This window comes from Petromyzon marinus, chromosome 72 (assembly GCF_048934315.1).
Source record: "Petromyzon marinus isolate PM22_M1 ecotype Great Lakes invasive population chromosome 72, UKy_Petmar_22M1.pri1.0, whole genome shotgun sequence".
Taxonomy (NCBI): Eukaryota; Metazoa; Chordata; class Hyperoartia; order Petromyzontiformes; family Petromyzontidae; genus Petromyzon; species Petromyzon marinus.
Window position 1 is genome coordinate 98,614 of NC_133738.1, and position 18,445 is coordinate 117,058.

Below are 18,445 nucleotides of genomic sequence, written 5' to 3' on the forward strand. Positions count from 1 at the left end.
GTCTCTCTCCCCGTGTCTCTCTCTCCCCGTGTCTCTCTCTCCCCGTGTCTCTCTCTCCCCGTGTCTCTCTCTCCCCGTGTCTCTCTCCCCGTGTCTCTCTCTCTCCCCGTGTCTCTCTCCCCGCGTCTCACCCAGGTATGGATGGGGTCCCACGGGCGGTGCCTTTAGGATCCTCTCCATGTCAGCCCCACGCCGTTCAAGCCCTCCCGGGGTGTCTCCACGTGTCCGTGTCTCTCCCGGCGCGTCTCCCCGTGTCTCTCCCTGCGCGGCGGTGGCTGTGAGCTGCAGCGAGCAGTCCCCCACACACGACACCAAATCGCAGAAGAAATCGCAGAGGGCTGCCGAGTGCACGCGGACGTAGCGGTCTTGTCTGGCAGTGAAGTAGGCCTCGCTGAGATTCGCTCTACATAGACACAGAGACACACAGACACAGAGAGACACAGAGACACGTAGCGGTCTTGTCTGGCAGTGAAGTAGGACTGGCTGAGGTTCGCTCTACATAGACACAGAGAGACACAGACACAGAGACACAGAGAGACAGATACACACAGAGACACGTAGCGGTCTTGTCTGGCAGTGAAGTAGGCCTCGCTGAGGTTCGCTCTACATAGACACAGAGAGACACAGACACAGAGACACAGAGAGACAGATACACACAGAGACACGTAGCGGTCTTGTCTGGCAGTGAAGTAGGCCTCGCTGAGGTTCGCTCTACATAGACACAGAGAGACACAGACACAGAGACACAGAGAGAGACAGATACACACAGAGACACGTAGCGGTCTTGTCTGGCAGTGAAGTAGGACTGGCTGAGGTTCGCTCTGGACACACACAGAGACAGAGAGACAGAGACACAGAGAGACACGTAGCGGTCTTGTCTGGCAGTGAAGTAGGCCTCGCTGAGGTTCGCTCTGGACACACACAGAGACAGAGAGACAGAGACACAGAGAGACACGTAGCGGTCTTGTCTGGCAGTGAAGTAGGACTCGCTGAGGTTCGCTCTACATAGACACAGAGACACAGAGACAGAGAGACAGAGAGACACGTAGCGGTCTTGTCTGGCAGTGAAGTAGGACTCGCTGAGATTCGCTCTACATAGACACACACAGAGAGACAGAGAGACACGTAGCGGTCTTGTCTGGCAGTGAAGTAGGACTCGCTGAGGTTCGCTCTGTGTACAGACAGAGACACAGAGACACAGACACAGAGAGACACTGAGAGACAGAGAGACACGTAGCGGTCTTGTCTGGCAGTGAAGTAGGACTGGCTGAGGTTCGCTCTGTGTGGACAGAGACACACACAGAGACACAGACACAGAGAGACACTGAGAGACAGAGAGACACGTAGCGGTCTTGTCTGGCAGTGAAGTAGGACTCGCTGAGGTTCGCTCTGTGTGGACACAGACAGAGAGACAGAGACACAGAGACAGAGACACGTAGCGGTCTTGTCTGGCAGTGAAGTAGGACTCGCTGAGGTTCGCTCTACATAGACACAGAGAGACAGAGAGACAGAGAGAGACAGATACACACAGAGAGACACGTAGCGGTCTTGTCTGGCAGTGAAGTAGGACTCGCTGAGGTTCGCTCTGTGTAGAGACAGACAGAGACACAGACACAGAGACACTGAGACAGAGACACACAGAGACAGAGAGACACGTAGCGGTCTTGTCTGGCAGTGAAGTAGGACTCGCTGAGGTTCGCTCTGTGTAGAGACAGACAGAGACACAGACACAGAGACACTGAGACAGAGAGACACACAGAGACAGAGAGACACGTAGCGGTCTTGTCTGGCAGTGAAGTAGGCCTCGCTGAGATTCGCTCTGGACACACACAGAGACAGAGAGACACAGAGACAGAGACACAGAGAGACACGTAGCGGTCTTGTCTGGCAGTGAAGTAGGCCTCGCTGAGATTCGCTCTGGACACACACAGAGACACAGATACACAGAGAGACAGAGACACAGAGAGACACGTAGCGGTCTTGTCTGGCAGTGAAGTAGGACTCGCTGAGGTTCGCTCTGTGTGGACACAGACAGAGAGACAGAGACACAGAGACAGAGACACGTAGCGGTCTTGTCTGGCAGTGAAGTAGGACTCGCTGAGGTTCGCTCTGTGTGGACACAGACAGAGAGACAGAGACACAGAGACAGAGACACGTAGCGGTCTTGTCTGGCAGTGAAGTAGGACTGGCTGAGGTTCGCTCTGTGTGGACACACACAGAGAGACAGAGACACAGAGACACAGAGACACAGAGACACTGAGAGACAGAGAGACAGAGAGACACGTAGCGGTCTTGTCTGGCAGTGAAGTAGGACTCGCTGAGGTTCGCTCTGGACACAGAGAGACACACACAGAGACACAGACACAGAGAGACACTGAGACACAGAGAGACAGAGACACTGAGACACTGAGACAGAGACACAGAGAGAGACAGAGAGACAGAGAGACAGAGAGACACGTAGCGGTCTTGTCTGGCAGTGAAGTAGGACTGGCTGAGATTCGCTCTGTGTACAGACAGAGACACAGAGAGAGAGACACAGAGACACAGAGACACTGAGACACAGAGACACTGAGACAGAGAGACACTGAGAGACAGAGACACAGAGAGACAGAGACACAGAGAGACAGAGACACAGAGACACAGAGAGACAGAGACACAGAGAGACACGTAGCGGTCTTGTCTGGCAGTGAAGTAGCACTGGCTGAGGTTCGCTCTGTGTACAGACAGAGACACAGAGAGACACAGAGACAGAGAGACAGAGAGACAGAGACACGTAGCGGTCTTGTCTGGCAGTGAAGTAGCACTCGCTGAGGTTCGCTCTGGACACACACAGAGACAGAGACACAGAGACACAGAGACACTGAGACAGAGAGACAGAGAGACAGAGAGACACGTAGCGGTCTTGTCTGGCAGTGAAGTAGGACTGGCTGAGGTTCGCTCTGTGTAGACACAGAGAGAGACACAGAGACAGAGACAGAGACACAGAGAGACAGAGAGACAGAGAGACACGTAGCGGTCTTGTCTGGCAGTGAAGTAGGACTCGCTGAGGTTCGCTCTGGACACACACAGAGAGACACAGATAGAGAGACAGAGAGACAGAGACACACAGAGACACAGAGACACAGACTGTGGTCTTGTCTGGCAGTGAAGTAGGACTCGCTGAGGTTCGCTCTGTGTACAGACAGACAGAGACACAGAGACACAGAGACACAGAGACACAGAGACAGAGACACAGAGAGACACAGAGAGACAAAGAGACAGAGAGACAGATTGTGGTCTAGTCTGGCAGTGAAGTAGCACTCGCTGAGGTTCGCTCTGTGTAGAGACAGAGACAGAGAGACAGATACACACAGAGACAGAGACAGAGAGACAGAGAGACAGAGAGACAGAGAGACAGAGACACTGAGACAGAGACACAGAGACACAGAGAGACAGAGAGACAGAGAGACAGAGAGAGAGACAGAGAGACAGAGAGACAGAGAGACACGTAGCGGTCTTGTCTGGCAGTGAAGTAGCACTCGCTGAGGTTCGTTCTGTGTGGACACAGACAGAGACACAGAGACACAGAGACACAGAGACACAGAGACACAGAGACACTGAGAGACAGAGACACTGAGACAGAGAGACAGAGAGACAGAGAGACAGGTAGCGGTCTTGTCTGGCAGTGAAGTAGGACTCGCTGAGGTTCGCTCTGTGTAGACACAGAGAGACACAGAGACACAGAGACAGAGACAGAGAGACAGATACACACAGAGACAGAGACAGAGAGACAGAGAGACAGAGAGACACAGAGAGACACTGAGAGACACTGAGAGACAGAGAGACACGTAGCGGTCTTGTCTGGCAGTGAAGTAGGACTCGCTGAGGTTCGCTCTGTGTAGAGACAGAGACACAGAGAGACACAGAGACAGAGAGACACTGAGACACAGAGAGACAGAGACACAGAGAGACAGAGAGACAGAGACAGAGACACACAGAGACACTGAGACAGAGAGACACGTAGCGGTCTTGTCTGGCAGTGAAGTAGGACTCGCTGAGGTTCGCTCTGGACACACACAGAGAGACACAGAGACACTGAGACACAGAGAGACAGAGACACAGAGACACAGAGAGACAGAGAGACACGTAGCGGTCTTGTCTGGCAGTGAAGTAGCACTCGCTGAGATTCGCTCTGTGTAGACACAGAGAGACACAGAGACAGAGAGACAGAGAGACACAGACACAGAGACACAGACACACAGAGACAGAGAGACAGAGAGACAGATTGTGGTCTAGTCTGGCGGTGAAGAAGGACTCGCTGAGATTCGCTCTGTGTACAGACAGAGACACAGAGACAGAGAGACAGAGAGACAGAGAGACAGAGAGACAGAGAGACAGAGAGACACTGAGACAGAGAGACAGAGACAGAGACACAGAGACACAGAGAGACAGAGAGACAGAGAGACAGAGACACAGAGACAGAGAGACAGAGAGACAGAGAGACAGAGAGACACAGAGACAGAGAGACAGAGAGACAGAGACAGAGACACACAGAGACACAGAGACACAGAGAGACAGAGACACAGAGACAGAGAGACACAGAGACAGAGAGACAGAGAGACAGAGAGACACGTAGCGGTCTTGTCTGGCAGTGAAGTAGCACTCGCTGAGGTTCGCTCTGTGTAGACACACACAGAGAGACAGATACACAGAGAGACACAGAGAGACAGAGACAGAGAGACAGAGAGACAGAGACACACAGAGACACAGAGAGACAGAGAGACAGAGACACTGAGACACAGAGACACAGAGACACAGAGAGACAGAGACACAGATACACAGAGAGACACAGAGACAGAGACACAGAGACACAGAGACACAGAGACACAGAGACACAGAGACACAGAGAGACACGTAGCGGTCTTGTCTGGCAGTGAAGTAGGACTCGCTGAGGTTCGCTCTGTGTAGAGACAGAGAGAGACACAGAGACACAGACAGAGAGACAGAGAGACACAGAGAGACAGAGAGACAGAGAGAGACACAGAGACACAGAGAGACAGAGAGACAGAGAGACAGAGAGACAGAGAGACAGAGAGACACGTAGCGGTCTTGTCTGGCAGTGAAGTAGCACTCGCTGAGGTTCGCTCTGTGTACAGACAGACAGAGACACAGAGAGACACAGAGACACAGAGACACTGAGACACAGACACAGAGACACTGAGACAGAGAGACAGGTAGCGGTCTTGTCTGGCAGTGAAGTAGCACTCGCTGAGGTTCGCTCTGGACACAGAGAGACACAGAGACACAGAGAGACACGTAGCGGTCTTGTCTGGCAGTGAAGTAGCACTCGCTGAGGTTCGCTCTGGACACACACAGAGAGACAGAGACAGAGAGACACAGAGACAGAGAGACAGAGAGACAGAGACAGAGACAGAGACACAGAGACACAGAGAGACACTGAGACAGAGAGACACTGAGACACAGAGAGACAGAGAGACACGTAGCGGTCTTGTCTGGCAGTGAAGTAGCACTCGCTGAGGTTCGCTCTGTGTACAGACAGAGACACAGAGACACAGAGACAGAGACACAGAGACAGAGAGACAGAGAGACACAGAGAGACAGAGAGACACAGAGACAGAGACACAGAGAGACACAGAGAGACAGAGAGACACAGAGACAGAGAGACAGATACACAGAGAGACAGAGAGACACAGAGACACAGAGAGACACAGAGACAGAGAGACAGATACACAGAGAGACAGAGAGACAGGTAGCGGTCTTGTCTGGCAGTGAAGTAGGACTCGCTGAGGTTCGCTCTGTGTACAGACAGAGACACAGACACACACAGAGACACAGAGACACAGAGAGAGAGACAGAGAGACAGAGAGACAGAGAGACACGTAGCGGTCTTGTCTGGCAGTGAAGTAGCACTCGCTGAGATTCGCTCTGGACACACACAGAGAGACAGATACACAGAGACACAGAGACACAGAGACACACTGAGACACAGATACACACAGAGACACAGAGAGACAGAGACAGAGAGACAGAGAGACAGAGAGACAGGTAGCGGTCTTGTCTGGCGGTGAAGTAGGACTTGCTGAGGTTCGCTCTGTGTAGAGACAGAGAGACACAGAGAGACAGAGACACAGAGACACAGAGACACTGAGAGACAGAGAGACAGATTGTGGTCTAGTCTGGCAGTGAAGTAGCACTCGCTGAGATTCGCTCTGTGTAGAGACAGAGAGACACAGAGAGACAGAGACACAGAGACACAGAGAGACAGAGAGACACTGAGACAGAGAGACAGAGAGACAGAGAGACAGAGAGACAGAGAGACAGAGAGACAGAGACACAGAGAGACACTGAGACAGAGAGACACTGAGACAGAGAGACAGAGAGACAGAGAGACACGTAGCGGTCTTGTCTGGCAGTGAAGTAGCACTCGCTGAGGTTCGCTCTGTGTAGACACAGAGACAGAGAGACAGAGACACAGACAGACAGAGAGACAGAGACACAGAGACACAGAGACACAGAGACACGTAGCGGTCTTGTCTGGCAGTGAAGTAGGACTCGCTGAGATTCGCTCTGTGTAGACACACACAGAGAGACACTGAGACAGAGAGACAGAGACACAGAGACAGAGAGACAGAGAGACACTGAGAGACAGATACACAGAGACACAGAGACACAGAGAGACAGAGAGACAGAGAGACAGAGACACAGAGAGACAGAGAGACAGAGAGACAGAGAGACAGAGAGACAGAGAGACAGAGAGACACTGAGACACAGAGAGACAGAGAGACAGAGAGACAGAGAGACAGAGAGACACAGAGAGACAGAGAGACAGAGAGACAGAGAGACACAGAGAGACAGAGAGACAGAGAGACAGAGAGACAGAGAGACAGAGAGACAGAGAGACACTGAGACACAGAGAGACAGAGAGACAGAGAGACAGAGAGACAGAGAGACACAGAGAGACAGAGAGACAGAGAGACAGAGAGACAGAGAGACAGAGAGACAGAGAGACAGAGAGACAGAGAGACAGAGAGACACTGAGACACAGAGAGACAGAGAGACACTGAGACACAGAGACACAGAGAGACACAGAGACACAGAGACAGAGAGACAGAGAGACAGAGAGACAGAGAGACAGAGAGACACTGAGACACAGAGAGACAGAGAGACACTGAGACACAGAGACACAGAGAGACACAGAGACACAGAGACAGAGAGACAGAGACACAGAGAGACACAGAGACACAGAGACACGTAGCGGTCTTGTCTGGCGGTGAAGGAGGACTCGCTGAGATTCGCTCTACATAGACACAGACAGTCTCACTAAGTGTCTCTCCGTGTCTCCCTCCCCGTGTCTCCCTCCCCGTGTCTCTCTCCCCCCGTGTCTCTCTCTCCCCATGTCTCTCTGTGTCTCTCTCTCCCCGTGTCTCTCTCTCTCCGTGTCTCTCTCCCCCCGTGTCTCTCTCTCCCCGTGTCTCTCTCTCTCCCCGTGTCTCTCTCTCTCCCCGTGTCTCTCTCCCCGTGTCTCTCTCCCCCTCCCCGTGTCTCTCTCCCCCCGTGTCTCTCTCCCCCTCCCCGTGTCTCTCTCCCCCCGTGTCTCTCTCCCCCTCCCCGTGTCTCTCTCCCCCCGTGTCTCTCCCCCTCCCCGTGTCTCTCTCCCCGTCTCTCCCCCTCCGCGCGTCTCACCCGCTGACGATCACCGTGTCTCTCTCTCTTCCCGTGTCTCTCTCTCCCCCTCCGCGCGTCTCTCCCCGTGTCTCTCTCCGCGTGTCTCTCTCCCCCTCCCCGTGTCTCTCTCCCCGTGTCTCTCTCTCCCCGTGTCTCTCTCTCCCCGTGTCTCTCTCCCCGTGTCTCTCTCTCTCCCCGTGTCTCTCTCCCCGTGTCTCTCTCTCCCCGTGTCTCTCCCCCCGTGTCTCTCTCCCCGTGTCTCTCCCCCCCGTGTCTCTCCCCCCGTGTCTCTCTCCCCATGTCTCTCTCCCCGTGTCTCTCTCTCTCCCCGTGTCTCTCTCCCCGTGTCTCTCCCCCCGTGTCTCTCCCCCCGTGTCTCTCTCCCCGTGTCTCTCCCCCCCGTGTCTCTCCCCCCGTGTCTCTCTCCCCGTGTCTCTCTCCCCGTGTCTCTCTCCCCCGTGTCTCTCTCTCCCCGTGTCTTTCTCTCCCCGTGTCTCTCCCCCTCCCCGTGTCTCTCTCTCCCCGTGTCTCTCTCCCCCGTGTCTCTCTCCCCCCGTGTCTCTCCCCCCGTATCTCTCTCCCCGTGTCTCTCTCTCCCCGTGTCTCTCTCCCCGTGTCTCTCTCTCCCCGTGTCTCTCTCTCCCCGTGTCTCTCTCTCTCCCCGTGTCTCTCCCCCTCCCCGTGTCTCTCTCTCCCCGTGTCTCTCTCCCCGTGTCTCTCCCCCCGTGTCTCTCCCCCCGTGTCTCTCTCCCCGTGTCTCTCCCCCCCGTGTCTCTCCCCCCGTGTCTCTCTCCCCGTGTCTCTCTCCCCGTGTCTCTCTCTCTCCGTGTCTCTCTCCCCGTGTCTCTCTCCCCGTGTCTCCCCCTCCGCGCGTCTCACCCGCTGACGATCACTGTGTCTCTCTCTCTCCCCGTGTCTCTCTCTCTCCCCGTGTCTCTCTCTCTCCCCGTGTCTCTCTCTCCCCCCGTATCTCTCTCCCCGTGTCTCTCTCTCCCCGTGTCTCTCTCCCCGTGTCTCTCTCTCCCCGTGTCTCTCTCTCCCCGTGTCTCTCTCTCTCCCCGTGTCTCTCCCCCTCCCCGTGTCTCTCTCTCCCCGTGTCTCTCTCCCCGTGTCTCTCCCCCCGTGTCTCTCCCCCCGTGTCTCTCTCCCCGTGTCTCTCCCCCCCGTGTCTCTCCCCCCGTGTCTCTCTCCCCGTGTCTCTCTCCCCGTGTCTCTCTCTCTCCGTGTCTCTCTCCCCGTGTCTCTCTCCCCGTGTCTCCCCCTCCGCGCGTCTCACCCGCTGACGATCACTGTGTCTCTCTCTCTCCCCGTGTCTCTCTCTCTCCCCGTGTCTCTCTCTCTCCCCGTGTCTCTCTCTCTCCCCGTGTCTCTCTCTCTCCCCGTGTCTCTCTCTCCCCCTCCGCGCGTCTCACCCGCTGACGATCACTGTGTCTCTCTCCCCGTGTCTCTCTCCCCCTCCCCGTGTCTCTCCCCCCCGTGTCTCTCTCTCCCCGTGTCTCTCTCCCCCTCCGCGCGTCTCACCCGCTGACGATCACTGTGTCTCTCTCTCTCCCCGTGTCTCTCTCCCCGTGTCTCTCTCCCCGTGTCTCTCCCCGTCCCCGTGTCTCTCTCCCCCTCCCCGTGTCTCTCTCCCCCCCGTGTCTCTCTCTCCCCGTGTCTCTCTCTCCCCCTCCGCGCGTCTCACCCGCTGACGATCACTGTGTCTCTCTCTCTCCCCGTGTCTCTCTCCCCGTGTCTCTCTCCCCGTGTCTCTCCCCGTCCCCGTGTCTCTCTCCCCCTCCCCGTGTCTCTCTCCCCCCCGTGTCTCTCTCTCCCCGTGTCTCTCTCTCCCCCTCCGCGCGTCTCACCCGCTGACGATCACTGTGTCTCTCTCTCTCCCCGTGTCTCTCTCCCCGTGTCTCTCTCCCCGTGTCTCTCCCCGTCCCCGTGTCTCTCTCCCCCTCCCCGTGTCTCTCTCTCTCCCCGTGTCTCTCTCTCTCCCCGTGTCTCTCTCTCCCCCTCCGCGCGTCTCACCCGCTGACGATCACTGTGTCTCTCTCTCTCCCCGTGTCTCTCTCCCCGTGTCTCTCTCCCCGTGTCTCTCCCCGTCCCCGTGTCTCTCTCCCCCTCCCCGTGTCTCTCTCTCTCCCCGTGTCTCTCTCTCCCCCCGTGTCTCTCTCTCCCCCTCCGCGCGTCTCACCCGCTGACGATCACTGTGTCATCGCTCTCTCTCCGTGTCTCTCTCCCCGTGTCTCTCCCCCCGTGTCTCTCCCCCCGTGTCTCTCTCCCCGTGTCTCTCCCCGTGTCTCTCTCTCTCCCCGTGTCTCTCTCCCCGTGTCTCTCTCCCCCTCCGCGCGTCTCACCCGCTGACGATCACTGTGTCATCGCTCACGTACAGCTTCATGTGCTGCAGCCCCACCGTCTCGTTGAGTTTCTCCGGCAGCAGGAGCCTCGCCAGACCCCGGAGTGCCGGAGTGTGGTAGAGAGACACACGGACAGAGACACCGGTGGGAGGGAGACACGGGGAGGCGGAGACACGGGGAGAGAGAGACACGGGGGGTACCGATGCCTCGTCCAGCAGAGGAAGAAGCATTGAGACTGAGTTGGGGGATCCTGGAATGGGTGGGGAGAGAGAGACACGGGGAGAGAGAGAGACACGGGGAGAGAGAGAGACACGGGGAGAGAGAGAGACACGGGGAGAGAGAGAGACACGGGGGGTGGAGAGAGACACGGGGAGAGAGAGAGACATGGGGGGGGGGAGAGACACGGGGAGAGAGATACGGGGAGAGAGACACGGGGAGAGACACGGGGAGAGAGAGACACGGGGAGAGAGAGAGACACGGAGAGAGAGAGAGACACGGGGGGAGAGAGAGACATGGGGGGAGAGACACGGGGAGAGAGAGAGACATGGGGGGGAGAGAGACACGGGGAGAGAGACACGGGGAGAGAGAGAGACATGGGGGGGGGGAGAGACACGGGGAGAGAGACACGGGGAGAGAGATACGGGGAGAGAGACACGGGGAGAGAGACACGGGGAGAGAGACACGGGGAGAGAGAGACACGGGGAGAGAGAGACACGGGGAGAGAGACACGGGGAGAGAGAGACACGGGGAGAGAGAGAGACACGGGGGGAGAGAGAGACACGGGGAGAGAGAGAGACACGGGGAGAGAGAGAGAGACACGGGGAGAGAGAGAGACACGGGGAGAGAGAGACACGGGGAGAGAGAGAGACACGGGGAGAGAGAGAGACACGGGGAGAGAGAGAGACATGGGGGGGGAGAAAGACACGGGGAGAGAGAGAGACACGGGGGAGAGACACGGGGGGGAGACACGGGGAGAGAGACACGGGGAGAGAGACACGGAGGGGGGGAGACACGGAGAGAGAGACACGGGGAGAGAGACACGGGGGGGAGAGAGAGACACGGGGAGAGAGAGACACGGGGAGAGAGAGACACGGGGAGAGAGAGACGAGGAGAGAGACACGGGGGGGAGGGGGGGAGACACGGGGGAGAGACACGGGGAGAGAGACACGGGGGGGAGACACGGGGAGAGAGAGACACGGGGAGAGAGAGACACGGAGAGAGAGCCACGGAGAGAGAGACACGGGGGGAGAGAGACACGGGGAGAGACACGGGGGGGAGACACGGGGAGAGAGACACGGGGAGAGAGAGACACGGGGAGAGGGAGACACGGGGAGAGAGACACGGGGAGAGAGAGACACGGAGAGAGAGCCACGGAGAGAGAGACACGGGGGGAGAGAGACACGGGGAGAGACACGGGGGGGAGACACGGGGAGAGAGACACGGGGAGAGAGAGACACGGGGAGAGAGACACGGGGAGAGAGACACGGGGAGAGAGACACGGGGAGAGAGAGACACGGGGAGAGAGAGACACGGGGAGAGAGACACGGGGAGAGAGACACGGGGAGAGAGACACGGAGGGGGGGAGACACGGGGAGAGAGAGACGGGGAGAGAGAGAGACACGGGGAGAGAGACACGGGGAGAGAGACACGGGGAGAGAGAGACACGGGGGGGAGAGACACGGGGAGAGGGAGACACGGGGAGAGAGAGAGACACGGGGGAGAGACACGGGGGGGAGACACGGGGAGAGAGACACGGGGAGAGAGACACGGAGGGGGGGAGACACGGAGAGAGAGACACGGGGAGAGAGACACGGGGGGGAGAGAGAGACACGGGGAGAGAGAGACACGGGGAGAGAGAGACGAGGAGAGAGACACGGGGGGGAGGGGGGGAGACACGGGGGAGAGACACGGGGAGAGAGACACGGGGGGGAGACACGGGGAGAGAGAGACACGGGGAGAGGGAGACACGGGGAGAGAGAGACACGGGGAGAGAGACACGGGGAGAGAGACACGGGGAGAGAGAGACACGGGGAGAGAGAGACACGGGGAGAGAGACACGGAGGGGGAGAGACACGGGGAGAGAGAGACACGGGGAGAGAGAGACGGGGAGAGAGACACGGAGGGGGAGAGACACGGGGGGAGAGACACGGGGGGGAGACACGGGGGGAGAGACACGGGGAGAGACACGGGGAGAGAGACACGGGGAGAGAGACACGGGGAGAGAGACACGGGGGGAGAGACACGGGGAGAGACACGGGGAGAGAGACACGGGGAGAGAGACACGGGGAGAGAGACACGGGAGAGAGACACGGCAGAGAGAGACACGAGGAGAGAGACACGGGGAGAGAGACACGGGGAGAGAGACACGGGGGGGAGAGAGACACGGGGGGAGAGACACGGGGAGAGAGACACGGGGGGAGACACGGGGAGAGAGACACGGGGGGAAAGAGACACGGGGGGAAAGAGACACGGGGAGAGACACGGGGGGGAGACACGGGGAGAGAGACACGGGGAGAGAGAGACACGGGGAGAGAGACACGGGGAGAGAGACACGGGGAGAGAGACACGGGGAGAGAGAGACACAGGGAGAGAGAGACACGGGGAGAGAGACACGGGGAGAGAGACACGGGGAGAGAGAGACATGGGGAGAGAGACACGGGGAGAGAGAGAGACACGGGGAGAGAGACACGGGGAGAGAGACACGGGGGGAGAGAGACACGGGGAGAGAGAGACGGGGAGAGAGACACGGGGAGAGAGAGACACGGGGAGAGAGAGACACGGGGAGAGAGAGAGGGGGAGAGAGACACGGAGGGGGAGAGACACGGGGGGAGAGACACGGGGGGGAGACACGGGGGGAGAGACACGGGGAGAGACACGGGGAGAGAGACACGGGGAGAGAGACACGGGGAGAGAGACACGGGGGGAGAGACACGGGGAGAGACACGGGGAGAGAGAGACGGGGAGAGAGACACGGGGAGAGAGACACGGGAGAGAGACACGGCAGAGAGAGACACGAGGAGAGAGACACGGGGAGAGAGACACGGGGAGAGAGACACGGGGGGGAGAGAGACACGGGGAGAGAGAGACACGGGGGGAGAGACACACGGGGAGAGAGACACGGGGGGGAGAGAGACACGGAGAGAGAGACACGGGGAGAGAGACACGGGGAGAGAGACATGGGGAGAGAGACACGGGGAGAGAGACACGGGGAGAGAGACATGGGGAGAGAGACACGGGGAGAGAGACATGGGGAGAGAGACACGGGAAGAGAGACATGGGGAGAGAGACACGGGGAGAGAGACACGAGGAGAGAGACACGGGGAGAGAGACACGGGGAGAGAGACACGGGGGGGAGAGAGACACGGGGAGAGAGAGACACGGGGAGAGAGACACGGGGAGAGAGACACGGGGAGAGAGACACGGGGAGAGAGACACGGGGAGAGAGAGACACGGGGAGAGAGACACGGGGAGAGAGACACGGGGAGAGAGAGACACGGGGAGAGAGAGACACGGGGGGAGAGACACACGGGGAGAGAGACACGGGGGGGAGAGAGACACGGAGAGAGAGACACGGGGAGAGAGACACGGGGAGAGAGACATGGGGAGAGAGACACGGGGAGAGAGACACGGGGAGAGAGACATGGGGAGAGAGACACGGGGAGAGAGACATGGGGAGAGAGACACGGGAAGAGAGACATGGGGAGAGAGACACGGGGAGAGAGACACGAGGAGAGAGACACGGGGAGAGAGACACGGGGAGAGAGACACGGGGGGGAGAGAGACACGGGGAGAGAGAGACACGGGGAGAGAGACACGGGGAGAGAGACACGGGGAGAGAGACACGGGGAGAGAGACACGGGGAGAGAGAGACACGGGGAGAGAGACACGGGGAGAGAGACACGGGGAGAGAGAGACACGGGGAGAGAGACGTTAATTTAACTGTCACCCAGGGTAGCTGGCTGTGTGTGTAGCTGTGTGTGTAGCTGTGTGTGTAGCTGTGTGTGTAGCTGTGTGTGTATCTAGCTGTGTGTGTAGCTGTGTGTGTAGCTAGCTGTGTGTGTAGCTGTGTGTGTAGCTGTGTGTGTGTGTAGCTGTGTGTGTAGCTGTGTGTGTAGCTGTGTAGCTGTGTGTGTAGCTGTGTGTGTAGCTGTGTGTGTAGCTGTTTGTAGCTAGCTGTGTGTGTAGCTGTGTGTGTAGTTGTGTGTGTAGCTGTGTGTGTAGCTGTGTGTGTAGCTGTGTGTGTGTAGCTGTGTGTGTAGCTGTGTGTGTATCTAGCTGTTTGTGTAGCTGTGTGTGTAGCTGTGTGTGTAGCTGTGTGGGTAGCTGTGTGTAGCTGTGTGTGTAGCTGTGTGTGTGTGTAGCTGTGTGTGTAGCTGTGTGTGTAGCTGTGTGTGTAGCTGTGTGTTTGTAGCTGTGTGTGTAGCTGTGTGTAGCTGTGTGTGTAGCTGTGCAGCTGTGTGTGTAGCTGTGTGTGTAGCTGGCTGTGTGTAGCTGTGTGTGTAGCTGTGTGTGTAGCTGTGTGTGTGTAGCTGTGTGTGTAGCTGTGTGTGTATCTAGCTGTTTGTGTAGCTGTGTGTGTAGCTGTGTGTGTAGCTGTGTGGGTAGCTGTGTGTAGCTGTGTGTGTAGCTGTGTGTGTGTGTAGCTGTGTGTGTAGCTGTGTGTGTAGCTGTGTGTGTGTGTAACTGTGTGTGCAGCTGTGTGTGTAGCTGTGTGTGTAGCTAGCTGTGTGTGTAGCTGTGTGTGTAGCTGTGTGTGTAGCTGTGTGTTTGTAGCTGTGTGTGTAGCTGTGTGTAGCTGTGTGTGTAGCTGTGCAGCTGTGTGTGTAGCTGTGTGTGTAGCTGGCTGTGTGTATAGCTAGCTGTGTGTGTAGCTGTGTGTGTAGCTGTGTGTTTAGCTGTGTGTGTAGCTGTGTGTGTAGCTGTGTGTGTAGCTGTGTGTATAGCTAGCTGTGTGTGTAGCTGTGTGTGTAGCTGTGTGTGTAGCTGTGTGTGTAGCTAGCTGTGTGTGTAGCTGTGTAGCTGTGTGCGTAGCTGTGTGTTTAGCTGTGTGTGTAACTGTGTGTGTAGCTGTGTGTGTAGCTGTGTGTGTAGCTGTGTGTGTAGCTGTGTGTGTAGCTGGCTGTGTGTGTAGCTGTGTGTGTAGCTGTGTGTATAGCTGTGTAGCTGTGTGTGTAGCTGTGTGTGTAGCTATGTGTGTAGCTGTGTGTGTAGCTGTGCAGCTGTGTGTGTAGCTGTGTGTAGCTGTGTGTGTAGCTGTGTGTGTAGCTGTGTGTAGCTGTGTGTAGCTGTGTAGCTGTGTGTAGCTGTGTAGCTGTGTGTGTAGCTGTGTGTGTAGCTGTGTTTAGCTGTGTGTGTAGCTGTGTGTGTAGCTGTGTGTAGCTGTGTGTAGCTGTGTAGCTGTGTGTAGCTGTGTAGCTGTGTGTGTAGCTGTGTGTGTAGCTGTGTGTGTAGCTGTGTGTGTAGCTGTATGTGTAGCTGGTTGTGTGTGTAGCTGTGTAGCTGTGTGTAGCTGTGTAGCTGTGTGTGTAGCTGTGTGTGTAGCTGTGTGTGTAGCTGTATGTGTAGCTGGTTGTGTGTGTAGCTGTGTAGCTGTGTGTAGCTGTGTAGCTGTGTGTGTAGCTGTGTGTGTAGCTGTGTGTGTAGCTGTGTGTAGCTGTGTGTGTAGCTGTGTGTAGCTGTGTGTGTAGCTGTGTGTGTAGCTGTGTGTAGCTGTGTGTGTAGCTGTGTGTAGCTGTGTGTGTAGCTGTGTGTAGCTGTGTGTGTAGCTGTGTGTGTAGCTGTGTGTGTAGCTGTGTGTGTAGCTGTGTGTGTAGCTGTGTGTGTACCGCGTGAGCCACGGGTGGCGTCTAGCAGGACGTGGATGTGGAGTCGAGGATCTGGGCTGGCTAGGGAGCGACGTAGCGCCTGGTGGAGCGCATCCACCTGGGCATCGCAGTCACTCAGTCAGTCACTCAGTCAGTCACTCACTCAGTCACTCACTCAGTCACTCAGTCAGTCACTCAGTCAGTCACTCAGTCAGTCACTCACTCAGTCACTCAGTCAGTCACTCAGTCAGTCACTCACTCACTCAGTCAGTCACTCAGTCACTCAGTCAGTCACTCAGTCAGTCAGGTAGTCAGTCACTCAGTCAGTCACTCAGTCAGTCAGTCACTCAGTCAGTCACTCAGTCAGTCAGGTAGTCAGTCACTCAGTCACTCAGTCATTCAGTCACTCAGTCACTCAGTCAGTCACTCAGTTACTCAGTCAGTCACTCAGTTACTCACTCAGTCACTCAGTCAGTCACTCAGTCAGTCACTCACTCACTCAGTCAGTCACTCAGTCACTCAGTCAGTCACTCAGTCAGTCACTCAGTCAGTCACTCAGTCAGTCAGTCACTCAGTCAGTCACTCAGTCAGTCAGGTAGTCAGTCACTCAGTCACTCAGTCATTCAGTCACTCAGTCACTCAGTCAGTCACTCAGTTACTCAGTCAGTCACTCAGTTACTCAGTCAGTCACTTAGTCAGTCACTCAGTCAGTCACTCAGTCAGTCACTCAGTCAGTCACTCAGTCAGTCACTTAGTCACTCAGTCAGTCACTCAGTCAGTCACTCAGTCAGTCAGGTAGTCAGTCACTCAGTCACTCAGTCATTCAGTCACTCAGTCACTCAGTCAGTCACTCAGTCAGTCACTCAGTTACTCAGTCAGTCACTCAGTCACTCAGTCAGTCACTCAGTCAGTCACTCAGTCAGTCACTCAGTCAGTCAGGTAGTCAGTCACTCAGTCACTCAGTCATTCAGTCACTCAGTCACTCAGTCACTCAGTCAGTCACTCAGTCAGTCAATCAGTTACTCAGTCAGTCACTCAGTTACTCAGTCAGTCACTTAGTCAGTCACTCAGCCAGTCTCTCAGTCAGTCACTCAGTCAGTCACTCAGTCAGTCACTCAGTCACTCAGTCATTCACTTAGTCACTCAGTCACTCAGTCAGTCACTCAGTCAGTCACTCAGTCAGTCAGGTAGTCAGTCACTCAGTCACTCAGTCATTCAGTCACTCACTCAGTCACTCAGTCACTCAGTCAGTCACTCAGTCAGTCGCTCAGTCAGTCGCTCAGTCAGTCAGTCAGTCACTCAGTCAGTCAGTCAGTCACTCAGTCACTCAGTCACTCAGTCAGTCAGTCACTCAGTCAGTCAGTCACTCAGTCACTCACTCAGTCACTCAGTCAGTCAGTCACTCAGTCAGTCACTCAGTCAGTCAGTCACTCACTCAGTCAGTCACTCAGGTAGTCAGTCACTCAGCCAGTCACTCAGTCAGTCACTCACTCAGCCAGTCACTCAGTCACTCACTCAGCCAGTCAGTCAGTCACTCTGTCAGTCACTCAGTCACTCAGTCAGTCAGTCAGTGACTCAGTCAGTGACTCAGTCAGTCACTCAATCAGTCACTCAATCAGTCAGTCAGTCAGTCACCCAGTCAGTCACTCAGTCAGTCACTCAGTCAGTCACTCAGTCAGTCACTCAGTCACTCACTCAGTCAGTCACTCACTCAGTCAGTCACCCAGTCAGTCACTCAGTCAGTCAGGTAGTCAATCACTCACTCAGTCACTCAGCTAGTCACTCAGCCAGTCAGGTAGTCAGTCACTCAGTCACTCAGCCAGTCAGTCAGTCACTCACTCAATCACTCACTCAGTCAGTCACTCACTCAGTCACTCACTCAGTCAGTCAGTCACTCAGTCAGTCACTCAGTCAGTCACTCAGTCAGTCACTCAGGTAGTCAGTCAGTCACTCAGTCATTCACTCAGTCAGTCACTCAGTCACTCACTCAGTCAGTCACTCAGTCACTCAGTCACTCAGCCAGTCACTCAGTCACTCACTCAGTCACTCAGTCAGTCACTCACTCAGTCAGTCAGTCACTCAGTCACTCAGTCAGTCACTCACTCAGTCACTCAGTCAGTCAGTCACTCAGTCACTCAGTCAGTCACTCAGTCAGTCAACTCAGTCACTGGGTTGGTCACTCAGTCACTCGGCAGGTCACTCATTTAGACAGTCAGTGACTCAGCCGGTCACTCGGTCGGTCACCTACTCAATCAGGCAGGCAGTCGGTCAGTCACTGGGTCGGCGAGTCAGTCACTCACTCGGTCAGTCAGTCAGTCACCGAGTCAGTCACCCACTCACTCACGAGTAGATACTGACGTAGACACACACACACACACTCACCCTCCCCACTCACCCACACCCCCATCACCCACACCCCCATCGCCCCCATCGCCCACACCCCCATCACCCCCCCCCCCCACCATCACCATCACCCCCTCACCATCACCCCCATCACCCACACCCCCATCACCACCATCACCCCCATCACCATCACCCCCATCACCCACACCTCCATCGCCCCCATCACCCTCACCCCCATCACCCCCTCACCATCACCCCCACCACCACTCACCACCATCACCCTCACCCCCA

At 56.5% G+C, this 18,445-nt stretch overlaps 1 protein-coding gene across 1 annotated transcript in view; it reads right to left on the bottom strand.

Moving 5' to 3' along the window:
- LOC116937748 (uncharacterized) overlaps window positions 1-18,445 on the bottom strand; it is a 39,891-nt gene that overhangs the window by 10,889 nt on the left and 10,557 nt on the right. Inside the window, exons 4-6 of the mRNA XM_076055740.1 lie at window positions 15,833-15,929; window positions 10,008-10,257; window positions 132-403 (exon numbers count right to left, since the gene is read on the bottom strand). Of these exons, the coding sequence (XP_075911855.1) occupies window positions 132-403; window positions 10,008-10,257; window positions 15,833-15,929 (619 nt within the window). The remainder of the gene's footprint in view (window positions 1-131; window positions 404-10,007; window positions 10,258-15,832; window positions 15,930-18,445) is intronic.